General features: G+C 40.4%; 3 protein-coding genes across 4 annotated transcripts; all 3 read left to right on the forward strand.

Annotated features, from left to right (window-relative positions):
- Positions 1-3,310: 3,310 nt before the first annotated feature.
- LOC134873406 (UDP-glucuronosyltransferase 2A1-like) lies at positions 3,311-12,341 on the forward strand. 2 transcript variants are annotated; one of them, XM_063896975.1, is made up of 7 exons: positions 3,311-4,245; positions 8,214-8,840; positions 9,024-9,172; positions 9,315-9,446; positions 10,502-10,589; positions 11,200-11,419; positions 11,788-12,341. In XM_063896975.1, exons 1-7 carry the CDS (start codon positions 3,522-3,524, stop codon positions 12,071-12,073), a joined length of 2,226 nt encoding a protein of 741 aa, XP_063753045.1. In that variant the 5' UTR covers positions 3,311-3,521; the 3' UTR covers positions 12,074-12,341. The 2 variants fall into 2 exon arrangements, with proteins under 2 accessions (XP_063753045.1, XP_063753044.1); XM_063896974.1 differs by lacking the exons at positions 8,214-8,840; positions 9,024-9,172; positions 9,315-9,446; ... (1 more) ...; positions 11,200-11,419; positions 11,788-12,341 and adding exons at positions 4,418-4,566; positions 4,889-5,020; positions 5,423-5,510; positions 6,205-6,424; positions 6,905-7,244.
- Positions 12,342-15,617: 3,276 nt separating this feature from the next.
- On the forward strand, positions 15,618-19,231 carry LOC134874237 (UDP-glucuronosyltransferase 2A2-like). The gene is made up of 6 exons (XM_063898301.1): positions 15,618-16,370; positions 16,691-16,839; positions 16,982-17,113; positions 17,907-17,994; positions 18,258-18,477; positions 18,795-19,231. Exons 1-6 carry the CDS (start codon positions 15,647-15,649, stop codon positions 19,078-19,080), a joined length of 1,599 nt encoding a protein of 532 aa, XP_063754371.1. The 5' UTR covers positions 15,618-15,646; the 3' UTR covers positions 19,081-19,231.
- Positions 19,232-20,729: 1,498 nt separating this feature from the next.
- On the forward strand, positions 20,730-22,941 carry LOC134873306 (UDP-glucuronosyltransferase 2A2-like). The gene is made up of 5 exons (XM_063896800.1): positions 20,730-20,745; positions 20,789-21,162; positions 21,193-21,386; positions 21,832-22,092; positions 22,435-22,941. The coding sequence occupies exons 1-5, from the start codon at positions 20,730-20,732 to the stop codon at positions 22,718-22,720; spliced, it is 1,131 nt and encodes a 376-aa protein (XP_063752870.1). The 3' UTR covers positions 22,721-22,941.
- Positions 22,942-23,103: the final 162 nt, after the last annotated feature.

A 23,103-nucleotide genomic window follows, 5' to 3' on the forward strand; every position in this document is an offset into this window, starting at 1 on the left:
ACCGAGTTGGTTTTGAGCCCTTTCACTGCTGCTGTTAAACTCTGGCTAATGGTGTGTAAACGGAGCAGAGGGCAGCTGGATACACTGACTGGAAGCCTGTGGGAACTGACAGGTGACTCTTTGTAATGCTGCAAACACACTAAATAAATCATATTGGGAGTGTGAAAACAACTGTACAGCAGCAGTCTGCCTCTCCCCCAGCATCAATTTGGGAGGTATTTACCTCTGCAATTTCACAGTAAATTGAGCAATTTCATGGTGAACTGAAATAAAACTAGTCTGGTTATTAATTACTGAACTACCAGGCAATATGAAATACAATATTATTAAAACCTGAATCCTTTGTATGTTGAAGGTTTTGCTGTATTTTAGACCTAGGTTTAATTATTCAGTCATGTTTAGAAACGGGAAAGCATGTGACAGCTTTTCCAAACATCCATGCTGTCAGGCATTGTAATGCATTTTGCTGATACTTCTTATTTACAGAAATCACTCGATCACAATATGAGAATTACTCTGACCTCAACTTTTGCAGGATTATAAAACCCTGCATTGAAAATAATAACAAATCTGTACGCGTCTCTTTCCCTCTACCAAGTATATTTGCCTGATTGACTATTCTCTCCCAAGTATGTGGGTAATCGTCTATTGAGAGCACATTTCCTTATCAGCGTCTAGCACACTGTCTGAATCTGTTATCACAATGGACCAGATCAGTGCAGGCAGCCCCTCGCTCTCTCGGCTGAGGCGCCCATGAAAAAGAATTTCTGGAGTTTGGTGCCAACCGATAGGCCCTGAGCTCTTTATCCCCTTAAAGCCAATTCACACTCTGCATGTTTAAATATCTCAGCTCAACCCCTGCCCTCCCACTCCCGTCATGCACTCAAACCCCCTCCTTCTTCCCTTTTTCCTCCCACTCTATCTCTCCCCCTCCATGGCTGCAAGACCAAGCGTGCACTACCGCCACGGCCGACCAGCAACCCGGGTGGCTGGGTGGGATGCAGGTGCAGGCGGGTTGGAGGGTGAGAGAGGAGGGGAGTCCTCCATTGTTGGGCTGGACAGCACCCTCTCTCCTCTGGAGCACCCTCTGATGGGGGAGCCCACTGACAATCACGCATCCTAATCTGATTATGCAAATATCTACTTCAAAAAGCAATGCGCTGTAACCCTTACCCTGTGGTGGAAAGACAGAGCGAGGAAGGAAGGATAGGAAGCAGCAGGAATGTAGAGAGGAAAGCGTAGCACTTTACCCTTGTATTTAATTTTCTCTGGAATTCAACATATAGACTCAAAGATTCCCTGAACAAGCTGTTATACCGATCATTAGTTTCTCTCACACATCCTCTATGCCACCAGGGGAAGTCTGAGGGCGATTCACTTAAACACTCTGAATGGCAGTGACTCCCTCAACAGGGCATTGAATTCAATATTCAAATGCTTATTGTTTTTCCAGACGCTCCTGAATCCAGCGTCAAAAGGAATCTACAATGTTAATGAGGGGGCCTGGGTAACCAGAGTTTAGATTTAGACACCCAAACAGTTGCTGGTGACATTTCCCAAGAACAGCATGGACTCAATGCCACTGATTCCTAAAGGCATGGTCGACCACCCCCGCCTCCCCAATATTAACACTGACCCCTGAGCTGAAATCAGCTGCCTCTTCCCACAGCTAAATACATTTCTAAAACACATCATGCTGATGATTGTGTGAGGCTGTACTTATGCACAGCAATAACTAGAACAAAATGCTACTGCACCATATTAACATTGTTACTACGACCCTGTTAACAGGATGATTTTAAAATGTTAGCATGCTGACCTTTTTTCAAATGAGCAGAAAACACATCATCAAAATTGACACTGGGTTTTCTAGCTGCAGAATGGAAATCTTCAATCATTTAGATGATCAGAACGCCAACCTGCATTCTCTTGAGTGGTCTGTTAGAAGAGTTATGACCATGAGGTGTTAGGTCATGCACCAAGATATAGGACAAAAGACAAAATTTGAACTGATGATGAGGTTAATCTGGTTTTCAAACCAGCTCTAATAGACTCTGCTTTCCACCTGTGGTCCCAGAAGGAACCTAAGAGTGTTACTGATCAGTTCAACAAAGGGGTATTCACATCCTTTGAACATTTAGTTAAAGAATATCACATCCCAAGGAATCAGTATTTTAGATATTTACAAATTCGCGATTTTACAAGAAACCATTTGCCTCCTTCCCGGTCACCTCACCTAGTGGATGGATGGAGGACTGCCTTGGCCTTAAACCTTGTCAGGCAGGCTATATCTCAAAGCTATATAATATTATTCAAGAAATCTATACCCACTCCCTTGATTACCTTAGGTAGGAAGGAGAAATGGGAATAGAAATAACCGATGAGACCTGGTGGTCTGTGACGGAGCATACATAAATCATCATCAATGTGTGAGACATGGAGTACTTCAATTTAAATTGTTACATCGATTACATCTGTGCAGGATCAGGCTTGCCAGGCTGTACCCTAATGTTGATCCAACATGCCAGAGGTGTCATGGTGCCAGCCTCGGCTACCCTATTGCACATGTTTATCTCCTGTCAGTCCATTGCCCCATTTTGGTCCTCTATATTTGAAACTTTTTCATTGATGTTTGGCCAGAGCATACCACCAAATCCCATAATAGCTTTGTTTGGACTAGCCCCTAAGGAGGTTTCCCTCTCTAATTGCCACTCAAACAGACTTGGGTTTGCAACCCTTCTTGCCCGCCGTCTAATCCTTCTCAAATGGAAAGACCGGACTCCACTATCTCACGCCTGTTGGGTGAGGGATGTGAGGGCACAGTTGGAGGAGCTGAGGTATTGCAGCCAGGGATGTGTTAACAAATACTACAAACTATGGCAGCCTTTCCTGGATTATTTAAACACACTCCCCTGTGCCAGTCTGACTGGCTAATAAGTGTACTTCAATTGTTTGAATAGTTATACATCTGCATTTTCATGTGCCCTGTTCTGTTTTGATATAAGTGAAAATCAATCAAAACTGTTGAAATAAAAAACAGTGAAGGTGCTGCTTATGAAATGTGCCTTTAAACATTTTCCCCTCCCACAAAAAAAAACACTCCCACTCTTACAATACAGGGAAATTCTTGCACAAGAATATACAAGCACACACACACACACACACACACACACACACACACACACACACACACACACACACACACACACACACACACACACACACACACACACACACACACACACACACACACACACACACACACACACACACACACACACACACACACACACACACACACACACACACACACACACACACACACACAGCTCAAATTACTTCAGTGTTGAAATTCACTTCCTTATCCGTCCGTTATTTTATTCAGTCTATCTAATTATGCAGTAACAACTACATTATGTTTTTATTTACTTGCCAGAGTTCAGCTTTGTTTGGTTAATGATTACTTTTCTAGGAGCACGTTTGAAAAGGGTCAGACTTCAATTACCTTACATACAGGCAACATGGAGCCGGAGCAGCATCTCTCAGTTTGTATCCTGCTGCTACTTTCTGTGACATGGAGCGCAAACGGAGGTAACATTTTGGTGTGGTACACTGAAGGCAGCCACTGGATTAACATGAAGCCGGTGCTGGAGACGTTGGTCGACAGGGGACACCAGGTGAAAGTTTTGATCCCAAGCACGTCCATGTTCATGAACTCTAGTGAACCTTCTCGCTTTGGCTATGAACCCTTTAACGTCTCTGTCTCAAAGGAGACCATTGAGGCGTTAATTGAAGAGTTCCTTCACTTCGCCGTCTACGAGATGGATCATATGAGCTACTTGCAGATTTACATTAGATTCATAGATCTGATGAAGGTAAACATGCAGAATTCTTTGAAAATTTTGGATGGTGTCCTTAAATCAGAAACCATCATGAAGAAGTTGAAGGAGGGAAAATATGACCTTCTTCTGGCTGACCCCATTTACCCCGGCAGTGACTTACTAGCAGAGATTTTGGGCATCCCCCTGGTCTTCTCTCTGCGCTTTACCATTGCCAATATCTGTGAAAGACATTGTGGTCAGCTCCCTGCTCCTCCCTCCTTTGTCCCTGGAGCTATGAGCAAACTGACGGACAAGATGGACTTCTCGGAGAGGGTGTGGAACTTCCTCTTCTACGCTTGGCAAGACTTTGTGATGAGTAACGTTTTTTGGAAACAACTTGATAAATACTACTCTGAAGTCAAAGGTGAGGAATAACTTTGTACCAGCAGATTTTATTATTGGCCTTATGATGTTTAATGATGATTTGATCAAATGCAGTGCTTTTATATGCAATCAAAGTATTCAACACTTGTGTTAAAATTAGCTTCATAAATTGTCATTTATAAATTGTATTCATTACTTTTGCATTGTGACAGGAACACCCACCAGTGCCTGTGACACGATGGGTAGAGCAGATATCTGGTTGATGCGAACCTACTGGGATTTTGATTTCCCTCGTCCTTTCCTCCCTAACTTCAAATTTGTTGGTGGAATCCACTGCAGACCAGCTAAACCTTTACCAGAGGTACGGCTATCTCCTATATTACAGGCATATTTATATATATATGTGTATATATATATATATATATATATATATATATATATATACACACACACACACACACACACACTGCAGTTTCTTCTAATTTTACATTATTTGAAGAAAACTAGAAAACGTAAACGCTGTGTATTGTTTTATTTCATCTGATCCACTTCTTTGTTCCTGACATGCCTCATTCTTTTTCACTTGTGGTGCTGGGGAGGATGGGGCACTCTTTTAAACAATAAAGAACACAAGAGAAAGAAAAAAAATGCTTTGCATAACGATGATGTTTCTCTTTTTGCAGGATATGGAAGAGTTTGTGCAGAGCTCTGGAGATGCTGGCATTGTGGTCTTCACTTTGGGATCCTTCATCAAGAACATGACTACAGAGAAGGGAACCATGGTCGCCTCAGCTCTTGCTCAGATTCCTCAAAAGGTTAGAGGACAATCTCTTTGTGCAAACTAGTATTACCTTGAATAACTTCTAGCTACTTGTACTGCTTGGTTGATGTTCCCGGGAAAGGGAAGTTTGGTGGTCATCTGCTGGAACTGCTACTTTTGCGACCGGATTCTGGAAAATGGGTGGTTGGACCGAAAGCTATAGTTAAATGCATGTGTATAGGTCCTGCCGATGTGTAAGGCATAAGGTAAGGAGAAAAAATGAAGTCTTAACAATAATGTATCATTAGGTAGATGTTGGGAGAGGTCGAGATGGAAAGTAAAAAGAATAAGGATGGTACCCATCACATTAACTAGATCCCTAAAGGCGCCATTCCTAATTAAATGTTCCACAATGTTTTGATAAAATACAACTTATTTTACTTTAAATGGTTTTTAGGTGCTTTGGAAATACAGTGGAGAAAAACCAGCAACTCTGGGTGCAAACACCAGAATATATGACTGGATCCCTCAGAATGACCTGCTGGGTAAGTAAAGCTTTAATAAAATCCTTTGACAAAGAGATTCATGACTTTCATATTTAAATAGGGTATCCACCACATTTTTTGTCATTATTTAGTTTGACAGTACAAAATCCTATAGAGACATAAAGTAGGACAGATATTTTTTTAATAATATTTCGGTAAAGGGATATTTCAACCCTTACACATTTATTAAATGCTTAATTATTAACTTTTATTTATCCAGTGAAAAGTTACCTACAGTATACATGTAGGTCCACGCAATTTAAGCTGTGTCCCTTTTCCTATTTCTCTTTGTACCATTGAACTTGATATATACGACAAAATGTACTTATTAAACTCCAAATTCATTTTTAATATATCTTCTCACTAGCTCTTTGAATGCCATTCCAACTCAACCGTTAGTTTAGCATAATTGGTACACAGCTTATGCCTGGGTTGGCCCAACAACCAGAGTGTCTAAAAGCTGTACTAAAAGCACAAACCACGAGGGCCGCTCCTGTGTGCATGATTGTCGTTCCTGCATAGTTTCCAAAATCTCTTTGTAAAAAAATCTAGCAGGCTTTCATTTACAAGCTTTTGATAATGTTCAGTTTGTATAGTATAGCATTCAATTCATGAAGAAGAGTAGTGATGTACTGTAGAGCCAGTCCTGAGTGAAGAATGTAAAACATGTTTAATCATTTTTGTTAAATATCAGGTCACCCCAAGACCAGAGCTTTCATCACCCATGGTGGCACAAATGGGATTTATGAGGCCATCTATCACGGTGTTCCCATGGTGGGCATCCCCATGTTTGGTGACCAGCCAGACAACATGGTCCACATGAAGGCTAAAGGAGCTGCACTTTCATTAGACCATAACTTAATGAAGACCGAGGAACTTAGAGATGCAGTCAACACTGTCATCAATGACAAATCGTAAGTTTGTTTACATATCTTGGTATGTTTTGATCTAATAAAAGTATTGAAAGAAGAAGGCTTTCTGTTGAGAATGAAGATTGACAACATACCTTGAAGGATCTTTGGTGCTAGGATATCAGTTAAATTTACACCAGTGTTTAAAGGTCATTAAGACATTACATAATCAGGGATGACCTTTTTCCACTCATATATTTGCATTCTTGTTGGGATAAGGTTTTAAAATGATGACACCAAAAGTCGAGTTAACTGAAAATCCTGAAGGCCGTATGTCATTTTGAAGGGTAAGAAGACAGGCTGAGGGCGATCTCTGGTAACTCAAAGTAATTCACAGGGCACCCAATATTGCAGGATTGACAACCTTTACATGACAAAAAAAAATGGTCATGTAGAGGCTATCAAATCATTTTTATTTTAATTCTTTGCAAGGCGAAGAAAAGTAACATCCAATAGTAATGATCTGTATGTCCACACTCACAGGTACAAGGAGAATGCCATGAGGCTGTCTAGTATCTTCCACGACAGACCAATGAGTCCTCGGGATGAGGCTGTGTTCTGGATCGAGTTCACCATGAGAAACAAAGGAGCGGAGCACCTGAGGGTCCAGGCTCATGAACTCACCTGGTACCAGTATCACAGCCTGGATGTCTTGGCATTCCTCCTCACTATTGCTCTGTTCCTCATACTCCTCTTCATCAAGACCTGCAGTTTCTGCTTCCGGAGGTGCTGTGGCAGGAAGGGAAAGACAAAGAGGAAAGCTGAGTAAATGACTGAATTGAAATATAGCTGGTAAAGAATAAAGAACGGATGAATGAAAAAATCTGCCTGGTTGATCATTCTTTTTAGTCCAAAACATAAAATGTCATCACTATGGCCTGGATTATAAATAATGGCCAATTATTTAAAATGTTGAAACAACTAATAAAAGGTTACAACTTAAATTTCATAAGTTTTATTCTATAGACATCCAGAAACTGAATTTTTAGATGTCTTGCTACTACTACTACTACTGTTTTTAATCCCTATAACCTGTTACCTCTGTACACTGCCCTGCGGTATGGTGTGTTGTACACTGCCCGGCCAAAAAAAAGGTCACAAGCCTATGGGGGGCAGTGCTAGGATCTGGGGTTGCTGCAGTTTGTCTGGTCTAGGTTCAGCAACATTATGTGCCCAAAGAATGAGGTCAGCTGACTACCTGCATATACTGAAGGACCAGGTTATTCCATCAATGGATTTTTTCTTCCCTGATGGCACGGGCATGTTCCAAGATGACAATGCCAGGATCCACCGGGCTCATATTGTGAAAGAGTGGTTCAGGGAGCATGACATCATTTTCACACATGGACTGGCCACCACAGAGTCCAGACCTGAACTAGATTGAGAATCTTTGGGATGTGCTGGAGAAGACTTTGCGCAGTGGTCTGAAAATTAATGCAAGACAGAAATAAATGTTGTGACATTGCAGAAGCTTGTGGAAACGATGCCACAGCGAATGCGTGCTGTAATTAAAGCTAAAGGCGGTCCAACGAATATTACATTGTGTGACCTTTTCTTTGGCCAGGCAGTGTATAATGTGCCATGCAGGACAAAAACAGTATAAGAGCCAGAGTTCAGCTTTGTTTGGTTAATGATTACTTTTCTAGGAGCACGTTTGAAAAGGGTCAGACTTCAATTACCTGACATACAGGCAACATGAAGCTGGAACAGCGTCTCTCCATTTGTATCCTGCTGCTACTTTCTGTGACATGGAGCGCAAACGGAGGTAACATTTTGGTGTGGTACACTGAAGGCAGCCACTGGATTAACATGAAGCCGGTGCTGGAGACGTTGGTCGACAGGGGACACCAGGTGAAGGTTCTGATCCCAAGCACGTCCATGTTCATGAACTCTAGTGAACCTTCTCGCTTTGGCTATGAACCCTTTAACGTCTCTGTCTCAAAGGAGACCATTGAGGCGTTAATTGAAGAGTTCCTTCACTTCGCCGTCTACGAGATGGATCATATGAGCTACTTGCAGATTTACATTAGATTCATAGATCTGATGAAGGTAAACATGCAGAATTCTTTGAAAATTTTGGATGGTGTCCTTAAATCAGAAGCCATCATGAAGAAGTTGAAGGAGGGAAAATATGACCTTCTTCTGGCTGACCCCATTTACCCCGGCAGTGACTTACTAGCAGAGATTTTGGGCATCCCCCTGGTCTTCTCTCTGCGCTTTTCTATAGCCCACAACTGGGAGAGATATTGTGGTCAGCTCCCTGCTCCTCCCTCCTTTGTCCCTGGAGCTATGAGCAAACTGACGGACAAGATGGACTTCTCGGAGAGAGTGTGGAACTTCCTTTACTACGCTTTGCAGGACACTGTGCAGCACCACATTTTTTGGAAAGAACTTGATAAATATTACTCCAAAGTCAAAGGTGAGCAACAACTTTGAAACACCACATTTTTTTAATGGACCTCATGAAGTCTAATGATGATTTGACTATATTCACCTCCAATCGTGTTTGTTCACACTTTGGTAATTAACACAAAGGAAAAAAAGATAATAAGCTGTATAAAAAATGTGATAAATAACACCCATTAATTTTGCATTATGACAGGAACACCCACCAGTGCCTGTGACACGATGGGTAGAGCAGATATCTGGTTGATGCGAACCTACTGGGATTTTGATTTCCCTCGTCCTTTCCTCCCTAACTTCAAATTTGTTGGTGGAATCCACTGCAGACCAGCTAAGCCTTTACCAGAGGTAGGGTTATCTGCAGTATCACAAGCATATCCATATTTCAATACACCTCAACAGTACTCCTGACTTAAACAATTAAGATAATTGACCTGAGAAAAGAAGCAGCTGGAAGGTTTGCATAAAGATGATGTTTCTCTTTTTGCAGGATATGGAAGAGTTTGTGCAGAGCTCTGGAGATGCTGGAATTGTTGTCTTCACCTTGGGATCCCTCATCAAGAACATTACTACAGAGAAGGGAGACATGGTCGCCTCAGCCCTCGCTCAGATCCCACAAAAGGTCAGGGGACAATCTCTATTGTACTGGAACTGACTTGAATGACCCCTAGATAGACATGTACTTCAATTTTTGGTGCAGCAGGAGCTCAGTCTGTTTGGACCTGACTTGGGAATCAGAACATTGTCGGTTCAAACTCTGCTTCACTACTACCCAGGGGCCCTTGAGGAAGGCACTGAACCCCAAACTGCTCAAGGCAGACCCTGATTCATACATTTATGTGTGTATATAGGTCCTGCTTGTGATGAGTGATGCTCTGTACAGTAAAAAACAAAGAATTTTTCAGAAGAACTTTCAAGTCTTAATTTGATTTCATAACATGCTTGGCTTTAATTACTCCAACAAGTAATCAGCTTGTGATAAGGTAGGAGGTCAGGAGCAACATGTGATTTGGATTAAATGGGAGTAAAGTTACAGCAAAAGGAAACATGTTATGGTTGAAAGTGGAACAGGAATAAGTCCCAACACCTTATCATTTGTAAGCGACTTTTGGGTTATTGTTCTCAAAGTCAAGTGGGTTTTTATTTAGCCTGAAATAATGTATGTGTACACAGATGCTAAACAGATTGGCAGTTATTAAGGTTTTTTTGTACTGCATAAAAGATGTCAGCAAAATATTCACTGTTGAATTTCTAAAGCTTATATGTGTTTTTAAAACCACAGTTGCCAATCAGTGGGTTAATGAGGCTACTAAAGTTATCATGCTGAAGTCCACCTTAAGATTACAGGTGTAAAGCCATGCAACTGCGATTTGGTTTGTTTATAGCGTTAGCTTTCAGCTGCTGGCTTTCAGCTGCTGGCATTTTGTCAAGGGACACACTGCAATGCTACCTTCCAAGTTGGCCTCCAGAAATACATCCTCGCAACGCCACTGTTTTGGCTAAAGTTTAAGAAGTTTTGATTTTGGGGGATTAAAAAAAAAACTCAAGTTAACAATTAAAGTAATAAAGTGTTAAAAATACAACTACTTTTCCTTAAATGTTTTATCAAATGTATTGCAATGCTGACACAGAAGTAGCATAGTGTTGGTCTATAAGTGCTTTTACTGTTGGTTTTAGGTGCTTTGGAAATACAGTGGCGAAAAACCAGCGACTCTTGGTGCCAACACCAGAATATACAACTGGATCCCTCAGAATGACCTGCTGGGTAAGTAAAGCTTTAATAAAGCCTTTGTCCATAATCGTCATGGCTTTTACTTTTAAATGAAATAGTGTATGAACCAAATCATCTTAGTTTGATATTAAGACATTAAGAGATATACAGTAAGGAAAGAAAACACAGTAATTTTTTTTCAGTATGGTTTGATCTGTGGCATGTCAATTCAGAGATGAACAATATTTCTACCCTTACACATTCACAATATACACAATTATGAACTATCCAGTGAAATACTGAACTATGCGAGTAGGTGTACATAATAACAGATGCATTTTCCAACACAATATTCATATACATTATCTATTAATCACTGTAGTGCACCTTTTTGAAGTTAAGTTTTTAAGTTAAACAAATCAACTTAAAAAACGAACGAGAGATGATACAATAATTGGCAAAAATAGAATAAGTGGCATTAGATGTCAATTCAACGGCAGCTTTGAGATGCCACTGCCAACAGGCCCTGGGCTGTTTCACCAACATCCACAGTTCGATTTTGCATTAAGTGTGTCACATCATACAAGAGTGAAGAGATGTGCTTTAGAGCCAGTCCTGCTGGGAGAAAGTAATGTATGTTTCATGAACTTTGGTACCCTATCAGGTCACCCCAAGACCAGAGCTTTCATCACCCATGGTGGCACAAATGGGATTTATGAAGCCATCTACCACGGTGTTCCCATGGTGGGCATCCCCATGTTCGGTGACCAGCCAGACAACATGGTCCATATGAAAGCTAAAGGAGCTGCACTCTCTGTAGACCTAAACTTCATGAAAACCGAGGACCTTAGAGATGCTGTCAACACTGTCATCAATGATAAATCGTAAGCTCTTTAATGTGAACTGTTATGGTCTACTAAAAAGGTATTAACATAAGATTCCGTTTTTGAAGAGCTCACTTTTCTGTTGCAGAAAAATATTGACGGCATGCCATTTAAGAGGCATGGTTAATGCAGAATGTCAGTTTAATTAGCACCAGGGTTTCAAGGTCACAAAGACATTACAAAAAACACCTTTTCCCCCTCATATTTAGGAATTCCTGTTGGATGTGTTTTAAAAACATGAAACATAAAGAAAATGTAACCATATCCTAATTTTGTTGAAGCAAAGTAACTTTAAAATAGAAATAGGAATTGACTTATTGACTTAGCTAATTGATTGATGTTGTTGCCCTTTATGTCCACACTCACAGGTACAAGGAGAAGGCCGTGTGGTTGTCTAGTATCTTCCACGACAGACCAATGAGTCCTCGGGATGAGGCTGTGTTCTGGATCGAGTTCACCATGAGGAACAAAGGAGCGGAGCACCTGAGGGTCCAGGCCCATGAACTCACCTGGTACCAGTATCACAGCCTGGATGTCGTGGCCTTCCTCCTTGCCATTGATCTGTTCCTCATACTCCTCTTCATCAAGACTTGCAGTTTCTGCTTCCGGAGGTGCTGTGGCAGAAAGGGAAAGATGAAGAGGAAGGCTGAGTAAATGACCGAATAAGATGCAGCTGGTAATGAACAGATGGATGAAAAAAACACCTGGTAGTTCAGTAGCTGTCTTTAGTCTAAAACATGTTATCTCATCACTATGCCCTGGATTATAATGTATTGCTTAGCACTGATAATACCCACAATGCTGAAACAAGTAATTACGTTTAAAAAAAGGTATAGTTATTTTGTAACAAAATGCGTATCTGGTATTGATTAATTGTTCTTTGTTTCAATAAACCAAAGTTATATTGTATTTATTAAAACCATATCATTTTTGTGTTACTTTTTTTTATAGGAGGATCAGTGGTAGCAAGTTGAATGGGCTCAATGCAGCAGATTAAATATATAAGTACAGTATTGTAATCTTAAAATGTACAGGTGCTTTGCTGAAGTGGGTTAATACAGGTGTTGCTCGATCATCAGTCGGGATAAGCAAAAACGTGTTGATCCACATTCTGAAAAGTAAAAAAGAGTTTCATAAAACTATTTTCTACAATCTCTTAATGATGGGGTGTAAATGTGTATACCTAATTGTCTAACACTTCTAAAGAAAATATTATTTTATATAAATGTTTATCCTCATTATGTTCTATAAAGGGCCTCAATGCTTGACTTGAAGATGGAGCAACAATTTTAAAGGAGTCAAGGTTCTAGTGGAAACACTGATGTCAGGTGTGACTGGTTTCTAAAGCTCACGGGTCTAGTAGACCCACATCGTATTGAGGGCCTTAACCAACAAAAAGAGAAAAAGCCTCATTACAACTACAGCACAAGTGGAAAATTCAACATTTCTTATTAGGTAATATGAAAATGTTTTCCTGACGTCCTGGGTAGCATTTCCGTCTATATTATTTAATTACATAAAAGGGCAAGATGTGCTGAGAAACTAAATCCTCATTCCAAGTACACATTGGGTTGAGTGTGCCCTCTAGTGGTCAGAGTAAAGACCAACAAAATATTGTCTTTTCAGAAAGTATGTTTTTACTTACCTTACTTTTCTTCTGGAAACAGAACAGCACAACCAGCTTTATTAGTCTGTTAGCTGTGGAGAGATGAGAACATGCAGGTAACTAAATCTGGGCACCTGAAGTCTGTTTTATCTACAAGTTTGTGGATTTCTGGTACAAAATAAAAACTTCTTTGATATTTTATTACTCACTTAATTTAACCACCATTAAATTTTCCCTCTGACCTTTGTCTCAGAGCAGCCAGGGCCAACATTTCCCGTGACAGCCGGGTCACACAGAGACTGTGGCGGAGTATTAGGACCATCACAGACTACAAACCACCACCACAGACCTGTGAAAGTGACAGCTCTCTGCTGAACAAGCTCAATGGCTTCTTCGCACTCTTTGAAGTACAGAACACCACCACCCTCCCATCAGTTTGCATATCGAGCTAAGCTGCACACTGAGAAAGCAATCTCTTCTGCTCTCCACCGAGCCCTCGCCCACTAGGAAACAAACACTTAGGATGCTGTTCATAGACTTTAGCTCAGCATTTAATGCCATCATCCCCCACTAGCTAGTTTGTAAACTACCAAACCTGGGCCTCAGTCCCATTCTCTGCAACTGGCTGCTGGACTTCCTCAGAGCCAGACTGTACCGGTTGGCAACAACACATCGGACACCATCACGCTGAGTACAGGGGCCCCGCCAAGGATGTGTGCTCAGCCCCCTGCTCTTCACCCTGCTGACCCAGGACTGCACACCCACCTACAGCTCACTTTCTTTATACTTGCTGCTCTGGACAGTGATTGCACTACTTGAATATATTTGTAACTTTGTCATATACTCATCTGTTCAAATCTATCAGACTGCTATTTTTTTGATCTTTTGATCTTTATTTTGTGTTTGATTGTATATATTTATAAATGTATATATTTTCTATATACAGTAGAGAAAATAAGTGTTTGATCCCATGCCAATTTAGTTAGTTTACTCACTTAAAAAGACATGAACAGTCTGTAATTTTAGTGGTATGTTTATTTTCACAGTGAGAGACAGAATATAAAAACTAAAATTCAGAAATGTAGATTAAAAAAAAGACATAAATTAATTTGCATTTAACTGGAGGAAACAAGTATTTGATCCCCTTGCAAAACGTGCCTTAGTTCTTGGTGGAGAAAGCCTTGTTGGACAGCACAGAGCTCAGATGTTTCTTGTAGTTGGTCACCAGGTTTACTCACATCTCAGGAGGGATTTTGGTCCTCTCCTCTCTGCAGATTCTCGGGAAAAATCCTTAACGTTTGGAGGCTGATGCTTTGGCAACTGGAAGCTTCAGCTCCCTCCACAGATTTTCTATTCGATGGAGGTCCGGAGACTGGCTAGGCCCTCCATCACCTTCATAGGCTTCTTCTGTTGCCACTCCTTAGTTGCCTTGGCCGTATGTTTTGGGTCATTGACATGCTGGAAGACCCATGTCCCATTTTCAGTGTCCTGGCTGAGGGAAGCATAATGTTTCCACCTCCATGCTTGACTCTGGGAATGGTGGCCTTGGGGTAATAGTCAGCATTTCTCTTCCTCCAAACACGACATGTCGAGTTGATGCCTGAGATCTTGATTTTGGTCTCATCTGACCACATCACCTTCTCATAAGCCTTCTCTGAATCCTTCAGAGGATCACTGGCAGACTTCAGACAGCCTGTACATGTGCCTTCTTGAGCAGGGGACCCTTCCGGGAGCTGCAGGATTTTAATCCATTACGGCGCAGTGTGTTACCAATAGTTTTCTTGGTGACTGTGGTCCCAGCTGCCTTCAGATTATTAACATGTCCCTCCAGTGTAGTTATTGGCTGACCCCTCACCTCTCTCATGATCATTGATCGTGGCGCCCCAGACCGAGGACGATTGATGGTCATTTTGTGCTTCTTCCATTTTCTAATAATCAAACCAGTTGTCTCTTTCTCACCAAGATGCTTGTTGGTGGTCTTGTCTTCTATTCCAGCCTTGTGCTGGTCTACAATCTTATCCCTGATGTCCTTAGAAATTAGTTCCACCATGACCACAAGACCTGTCTTTGGTCTTGCCCTCGGTGGAGAGGTTGTAATCTGATTTATTGACTGTGGACAGGTGTCTTTTACCCAGGTAACGAGTTGACATCAGCAGTACTTTCTTAAAGCAAGAGGACTTATTTAACCGCTCCATGGGAGCCAGAATCCTTGTTGGTTGCAAGGGGATGAAATACTTATTTCCCCTAATTAAACGCAAATCAATTTATATCATTTTTTTAATCTACATTTCTGGATTTTTTTTATATTCTGTCTCTCACTGTTAAAATAAACCTTCCATAAAAATGACAGACTGTTCATTACTTTGTAAGTGGGTAAACTAACTAAATTGGCAGGGATCAAATACTTAATTCCTCCACTGTATGTTTAATCTTTGGGACAGTGTGAAACAGAACTTAAACCTCCCTGTTTGTAACACACAATCACAGATATTGATAATAAAGTTGACTTTGACTAACAACTTTCTTGGCATGGGTCTGTTATCTAAAAAATAGAGCCAAAGTTCAGCTTTGATGGGTTAATGATTGTTTTTCTAGGAGCAGCGTCTTGACAAACAGGCACCATGAAGCCGGAGCAGCGTGGCTCCGTTGGTCTCCTGCTGCTACTTTCTGTGACATGGAGCGCAAACGGAGGTAACATTTTGGTGTGGTACACTGAAGGCAGCCACTGGATTAACATGAAGCCTGTGCTCGAGATGTTGGTCGACAGGGGACACCAGGTGAAGGTGCTGGTCCCAAGCACGTCCATGTTCATGAACTCTAGTGAACCTTCTCGCTTTGGCTATGAACCCTTTAACGTCTCTGTCTCATTGGAGGCTATTGAAGAGTTTTTTGAAGAATATCTTCGCTTCTCAATGTATGAAATGGACCATTTGAGCTATGTTCAGCTTTACATCAAATACATGGATATGATGAGGGTCGACCTGCAATATTCTTTGAAGTTTTTGGACGGTGTGCTGAAATCAGAAATCCTCATGAAGAAGTTAAAGGAGGGAAAATATGACCTTCTTCTGGCTGACCCCATTTACCCCGGTAGTGACTTATTAGCAGAGATTTTGGGCATCCCCCTGGTCTTCTCTTTGCGCTTTTCCCTAGCCCACAACTGGGAGAGATATTGTGGTCAGCTCCCTGCTCCTCCCTCCTTTGTCCCTGGAGCTATGAGCAAACTGACGGACAAGATGGACTTCTCGGAGAGAGTGTGGAACTTCCTGTTCTACGCTTTGCAAGATGTTGTGATGAGTAACGTTTTTTGGAAAGAACTTGATAAATACTACTCTGAAGTCAAAGGTGAGAACTCAGAACCAAAAACCTCTGTGTAAAACCACATTTTAAAGTCAAGTCAATTTTCTTTATATATCACCAAATCTTTACAGAATTTAAGACTTGACAGGTCTGTTTCTGTACACTTTACTTTATAAAGAAACAAAATTCCCCTCTGAGCAAAGAAAACTCATAGGCTCTGGCACCACATTGAGTTCACTGGATTTATTGCATTGCTTTACTATCTAATCCTTGGGTCTAAAATGTTATGTTGAGCTTTTGCATCTTATTTCTTGGGGATACTTTTCATCATGCAGTTGTATCCATAAGTTTTTTCATTGTGACAGGAACACCCACCAGTGCCTGTGACACGATGGGTAGAGCAGATATCTGGTTGATGCGAACCTACTGGGATTTTGATTTCCCTCGTCCTTTCCTACCTAACTTCAAATTTGTTGGTGGAATCCACTGCAGACCAGCTAAGCCTTTACCAGAGGTAGGGCTATCTCCTATATTACAGGCATACACATATTTCAATACACTTCCACAGTACTCCTGACTTAAACAATTAAGATAATTGACCTGAGAAAAGAAGCAGCTGGAAGGTTTGCATAACGATGATGTTTCTCTTTTTGCAGGATATGGAAGAGTTTGTGCAGAGCTCTGGAGATGCTGGCATTGTGGTCTTCACTTTGGGATCCTTCATCAAGAACATTACTACAGAGAAGGGAGACATGGTCGCCTCAGCTCTTGCTCAGATCCCTCAAAAGGTCAGGGGAAAATCTCTTTGTGCAAACTAACTTCAAAGGCCCTTAAGCACAATGTTGAACTGTTGTTACAACAAAATACACTCTTAACATTTTTGTACGCTCCAAGAAGTTTCTAAGTTTCTTTATTTTCCAACAATACATTTGGTGAATTATATATTTTGTCCTTAACTCCAACAAAAAATGTTAAGGTTATTGATAACTGCATTAATAGGTGATGATTCTATAAAAATAAAATGGAAAAGTATTCTTACAGGGACAGTCAGTGTTAGTCGTATATCAATTCCTACACTTTAAATGTTAATCTGTCATTACTGTGACAGAGTTTGCAGCATTTTCTTCAATAAATTAGTACTGCTTAACTTAATAAAGGCAACATTATATTCATGCAATTATCAACAATTTGTTTTCCAGGTTAGTAATCTAAGTGTGTCTCTCTCTTTCTCTTGAACAGACACACTGTACTAATCTGCATCAAAACTCTACAAATACAGGATTTCAACACATGTCAAATAAAATATAATGAAAATAACCAGGGCACTATATTTTGAGATATTTTAGAAAGTAAATGGTTGTACAAAATCAGATTGGAAAGAGTATCTTAAAGGTAATAATAAAGGATTAACTATATTCCAAATAAAATACTACTGAGGTTGGAATTCATAAAAGTATATCTTTATACAGGATATATATGAAAAAGCTATTGTCTAAGTATACATTATCAGATGGACTAATATGCCATATATAAGGACATTAAATTAGCACTGGGTTGAAGTGATTTCACTATGGTTTTTAGGTGCTGTGGAGATACAGTGGAGAAAAACCAGAAACTCTGGGTGCCAACACCAGAATATACAACTGGATCCCTCAGAATGACCTGCTGGGTAAGTACAACTTTTATAAAAGTCTTTGTAATCAGTAATCCATATGACTTTTCCTTTTCAAATAGAACAGGCTATTTGCCAAATTGTGTTGTTTTTTCGTCATTTAGTTTGACAGGGATTTCACAGATTATTCTTATTATTTTTGTCATCCTTCTGACTTTTCTTTAGTGCCCCCATAAGTTTGACATTCATAGAAGTGCATTAACACCAATTCTTGTCTGAAGAAGTAAATGCTGTCTCATGATTATGTGGTACCCTATCAGGTCACTCCAAGACCAGAGCTTTCATCACCCATGGTGGCACAAATGGGATTTATGAAGCCATCTACCACGGTGTTCCCATGGTGGGCCTCCCGCAGTTCGCTGACCAGCCAGACAACATGGTCCATATGAAAGCTAAAGGAGCTGCCATTATCGCAGACTTGAACTTCATGAAGACTGAGGAACTTAGAGATGCAGTCAATACTGTCATCAATGACAAATCGTAAGTTACTTTTCTTATCTGCAGGTGGTCAATTTCAGGGAATTACTAGAGTTATTAAAATGCCCCCACCCCCTAAAGAATTGGCCTCTTAACCCGGTGGACGGATTTCTGTGTCCCTGCGACTAGGAAGCAGTGTAAGCAATAGTTCCTGTTAGGGTCTTTCAGGGGATAATGGTACCAAAGGAGCGGCCAGACTGAGAGCTGTTCAGAGATTACGGACATAAAATGCACAAAACTAAAATAATTTTTCATCCTTGTACTTTGTGTGCCATAGAAATTAAGAATTACATTTCACCCCTTTATGTCAACACTCACAGGTACAAGGAGAATGCCATGAGGCTGTCCAGTATCCTTCACGACAAACCATTGAGTCCTCGGGATGAAGCTGTGTTCTGGATCGAGTTCACCATGAGAAACAAAGGAGCGGAGCACCTGAGGGTTCAAGCCCATGAGCTCACCTGGTACCAGTATCACAGCCTGGATGTCGTGGCCTTTCTCCTCACCATGGTGTTGTTCCTCATACTCCTCTTCATCAAGACGTGCAGTTTCTGCCTCCGGAGGTGCTGTGGCAGAAAGGGAAAGACAAAGAGGAAGGCTGAGTAAATTATTGAATTGAAATGTTGCTGGTAAACAACAGATGGATGAAAAAAAACACCTTGTTGTTTAGTGGCTGTATACAGTTATTTTGTAACAAAATCCACAAGACTATCTGGTATTGAAGTTCTTTGTGTAAATAAACCAAAGTTACACTGTATTCATTAAAACCATGTCATTTATGTTTTATTTAAAAATATTCTGGTCAGCGTGGTGCTAGAGGTTAAAGCGGAAATAGGCGGCTGCTTAGGGCCCCAAGTCCTTGAAATGTCCCACAAAGGTCTCAACACTGAGTGGGACGGCCCGATGTGCCCACTATAAATAACAACCATAAAATATTTATCCAGGCCATAGCAATTTTTATAGGAGGATCAGTGGTAGCAAATTGAATGGGCTCAATGCAGCAGATTAAATATATAAGTACAGTATTGTAATCTTAAAATGTACAGGTGCTTTGCTGAAGTGGGTTAATACAGGTGTTGCTCGATCATCAGTCGGGATAAGCAAAAACTTGTTGATCCACATTCTGAAAAGTAAAAAAGAGTTTCATAAAACTATTTTCTACAATCTCTTAATGATGGGGTGTAAATGTGTATACCTAATTGTCTAACACTTCTAAAGAAATATATTCTATTAAAGACATGTTTATTTGGTCCTCATTATGTTCTTTAAAAGTTCTCAATCCTTGACCTGAAGATGGAGCAAACAGTTTTAAAGGAGTCAAGGTTCTAGTGGAAACACTGATGTCAGGCGTGACTGGTTTCTAAAGCTCTGGTTTGGTAGAGCCACATCTTACTGAGGGCCTTAACCAACAAAAAGAATAAAGGTCTCACAGCACAAGTGAAATGTGCCATGTATCGATAAACATTGAAATAGCATCAATATTTTCTAATTAGATAATGTGAAGATCTTGTACTTAGTCCTGGGTAGCATTTCCGTCTATATTATTTGATTACAAAAAGAGCAAAATGTGCTGAGTAACAAAATCCTCATTCCAAATACACTTTAGATTGAGTGTGCTCTCCAGTGGTAAGATAACAGACCAAGAAATAATAATATTTTCAGAAAGTATGATGTTATACTTTCCTTACTTTTTTTCTGTAAAAAGAACAGCACAACAGGCTTTATTAGTCTGTTAGCTGTGGAGAGATGAGAACATGCAGCTAACTAAATCTGGGCACCTGAAGTCTGTTTTAATTACAAGTTTGTGGATTTCTGGTACAAAATAGAAACTTATTTGATACAGCTCTGAAAGAAATTAAGAGACCACTGCAGGATTATCAGTTTTTCTGGTTTTACTACATATAGGTATGTGTTTGAGTAAAATTATTATCATCTGTATTATTCTATAAACTACTGACAACATTTATCTGTGATGGAATTCAACAGACACTTGAATGGTTGCCATACATGTAAAGATTACAATGTTAATAACAGGAAGTGGTCTCTTAATTCTTTCCAAAGCTGTATTTTATTACTCGTTTAACTTTACCACCACCACCTTTTCCCTCTAACAAATTAATTTCCATAGATCTGTTATTTATTGTGCCAAGCAGCAAAAAAATATAGCCAGAGTTTAGCTTTGATCTGCTAATGATTGTTTTTCTTGGAGCAAGTTTAAAAAGGATCAGACAACAGCGTCTTGACAAACAGGCACCATGAAGCCGGAGCAGCGTCTCTCCGTTTGTATCCTGCTGCTACTTTCTGTGACATGGAGGTAACATTTTGGTGTGGTACACTGAAGGCAGCCACTGGATTAACATGAAGCCTGTGCTCGAGATGTTGGTCGACAGGGGACACCAGGTGAAGGTTCTGGTGCCGAGCACGTCCATGTTCATGAACTTTAGTGAACCTTCTCACTTTGGCTATGAACCCTTTAACGTCTCTGTCTCATTGGAGGCTATTGAAGAGTTTTTTGAAGAATATCTTCGCTTCTCAATGTATGAAATGGACCATTTGAGCTATGTTCAGCTTTACATCAAATACATGGATATGATGAGGGTCGACCTGCAATATTCTTTGAAGTTTTTGGACGGTGTGCTGAAATCAGAAATCCTCATGAAGAAGAAGCAAAGAAGCAGCTGGAAGGTTTGCATAAAGATGATGTTTCTCTTTTAGCAGGATATGGAAGAGTTTGTGCAGAGCTCTGGAGATGCTGGCATTGTGGTCTTCACCTTGGGATCCTTCATCAAGAACATTACTACAGAGAAGGGAGACATGGTCACTTCAGCTCTTGCTCAGATCCCTCTAAAGGTCAGGGGACAATCTCTACCGTACTACATCGGACTTAAATGTCCCTTAAGCACAATGTTATCGTGACAATTTATATTGTAAAAATTGGGATTCTCGTTTTTAACTGATCCTTACCTCCAACAAAACATTTTAAGTGGCTATTGGAAACCGCATTATCAGGAGATGATTCTATCAAAATAAAATGCAAAGGTTGACATCTTGTAATGTGCTGAATATGGGGATGTATGCATGACAAGGAAAACATTTACAGGGACAGTCAGTGTCAGTCTCATATCAATTCCTACAATGTAAATTGCATCTATGTCAATAAATGTGTACTGCTTAATTTAATAAAGGCAACAATATAATTGTGCAATTATCAACAATTGCTTTTCCAGGTTAGTTAACTTAAGTGTCTCTCTCTTGACTATACACACTATACATTTAGTATACATTATCAGATGGACTAATATGCCATATATTAGGACATTAAATTAGCACTGGGTTGAAGTGATTTCACTATGGTTTTTATGTGCTGTGGAGATACAGTGGAGAAAAAACAGAAACTCTGGGTGCCAACACCAGAGCTTTCATCACCAATGGTGGCACAAATGGGATTTATGAAGCCATCTACCACGGTGTTCCCATGGTGGGCCTCCCGCAGTTCGCTGACCAGCCAGACAACATGGTCCATATGAAAGCTAAAGGAGCTGCCATAATCGCAGACTTGAACTTCATGAAGACTGAGGAGCTTAGAGATGCAGTCAATACTGTCATCAAGGACAAATCGTAAGTTACTTTTCTTATCTGCAGGTGGTCAATTTCAGTGCATTATTAGAGCTATTGTAATGCCCCCCCCCCCCCCCAAATAGTTGGCCTATTATCCCTGATGGATAGGTGTCTGTGTCCCTTTGACCATGGGAGCAGTGTAAGCAATAGTTCCTGTTAGGCCTTAACAGTTACGGTCTTTCAGGGGATAATGGTACCAAGGGAGCGCCCAGACTAAGTGCAATTCAGAGACTCCTGACTTAAAATAATTAAAACAAAAATATATTTTTCCTTTTATCCTTATACTTGGTGTGCCATATAAATTAAAAATGACATTTCACCCCTTTATGTCAACACTCACAGGTACAAGGAGAATGCCATGAGGCTGTCCAGCATCTTCCATGACAAACCAATGAGTCCTCGGGATGAGGCTGTGTTCTGGATCGAGTTCAGTATAAGAAACAAAGGAGCGGCGCACCTGAGGGTCCAGGCTCATGAGCACACCTGGTACCAGTATCACAGCCTGGATGTTGTGGCCTTCCTCTTCACCACTGCTCTGTTCCTCATAATTCTCTTCGTCAAGACGTGCAATTTCTGCATCCGGAGGTGCTGTGAGAGAAAGGGAAAGACAAAGAGGAAGGCTGAGTAAATGATTGAATTGAAATGTAGCTGGTAAAACAATTTTTAAAACTGACTCATGGCATAAACATGAGTTCACTTGTATACTGTCATGTTCCACCAAGGATGTATTTCTGGGTTAAGAAGAGTAATTAACACATCAAAAAGGAAAGCAATACACTGAATAGGTAAAAAAAAAAAATGTAAATCAGTTTTCAGTGTTGTAATGACACTCCTGTGTCATGTGTTGAGCTATTTCACCAAATTCAAGTCAGCATAGTCTGTAAAAAAAAAAAACAATCTTAGACTTCATGTAGACAAATACCATGTACTTCATTATATATATCATTAATAATTACTTTAATTGCAGACAGGTGTGCTCTTATTTGCATAACCACACCTGAGGCTAATTAG

This window comes from Eleginops maclovinus, chromosome 12 (genome assembly GCF_036324505.1).
Source record: "Eleginops maclovinus isolate JMC-PN-2008 ecotype Puerto Natales chromosome 12, JC_Emac_rtc_rv5, whole genome shotgun sequence".
NCBI classification, from domain to species: Eukaryota; Metazoa; Chordata; class Actinopteri; order Perciformes; family Eleginopidae; genus Eleginops; species Eleginops maclovinus.

Excerpts from the sequence above, each read along its gene's own strand:
- LOC134874237 (XM_063898301.1), top strand. The coding sequence starts at position 15,647 with ATGAAGCCGGAGCAGCGTGGCTCCGTTGGTCTCCTGCTGCTACTTTCT. Across the intron at positions 17,114-17,906 it reads TTGCTCAGATCCCTCAAAAG|GTGCTGTGGAGATACAGTGG; the intron begins GTCAGGGGAAAA and ends TATGGTTTTTAG. Across the intron at positions 17,995-18,257 it reads CCCTCAGAATGACCTGCTGG|GTCACTCCAAGACCAGAGCT; the intron begins GTAAGTACAACT and ends GTACCCTATCAG.
- LOC134873306 (XM_063896800.1), top strand. Across the intron at positions 21,387-21,831 it reads CCCTTAAGCACAATGTTATC|TTATGTGCTGTGGAGATACA; the intron begins GTGACAATTTAT and ends TCACTATGGTTT. Across the intron at positions 22,093-22,434 it reads ACTGTCATCAAGGACAAATC|GTACAAGGAGAATGCCATGA; the intron begins GTAAGTTACTTT and ends CAACACTCACAG.
- LOC134873406 (XM_063896975.1), top strand. The coding sequence starts at position 3,522 with ATGGAGCCGGAGCAGCATCTCTCAGTTTGTATCCTGCTGCTACTTTCT. Across the intron at positions 8,841-9,023 it reads ATATTACTCCAAAGTCAAAG|GAACACCCACCAGTGCCTGT; the intron begins GTGAGCAACAAC and ends GCATTATGACAG. Across the intron at positions 9,173-9,314 it reads CAGCTAAGCCTTTACCAGAG|GATATGGAAGAGTTTGTGCA; the intron begins GTAGGGTTATCT and ends CTCTTTTTGCAG.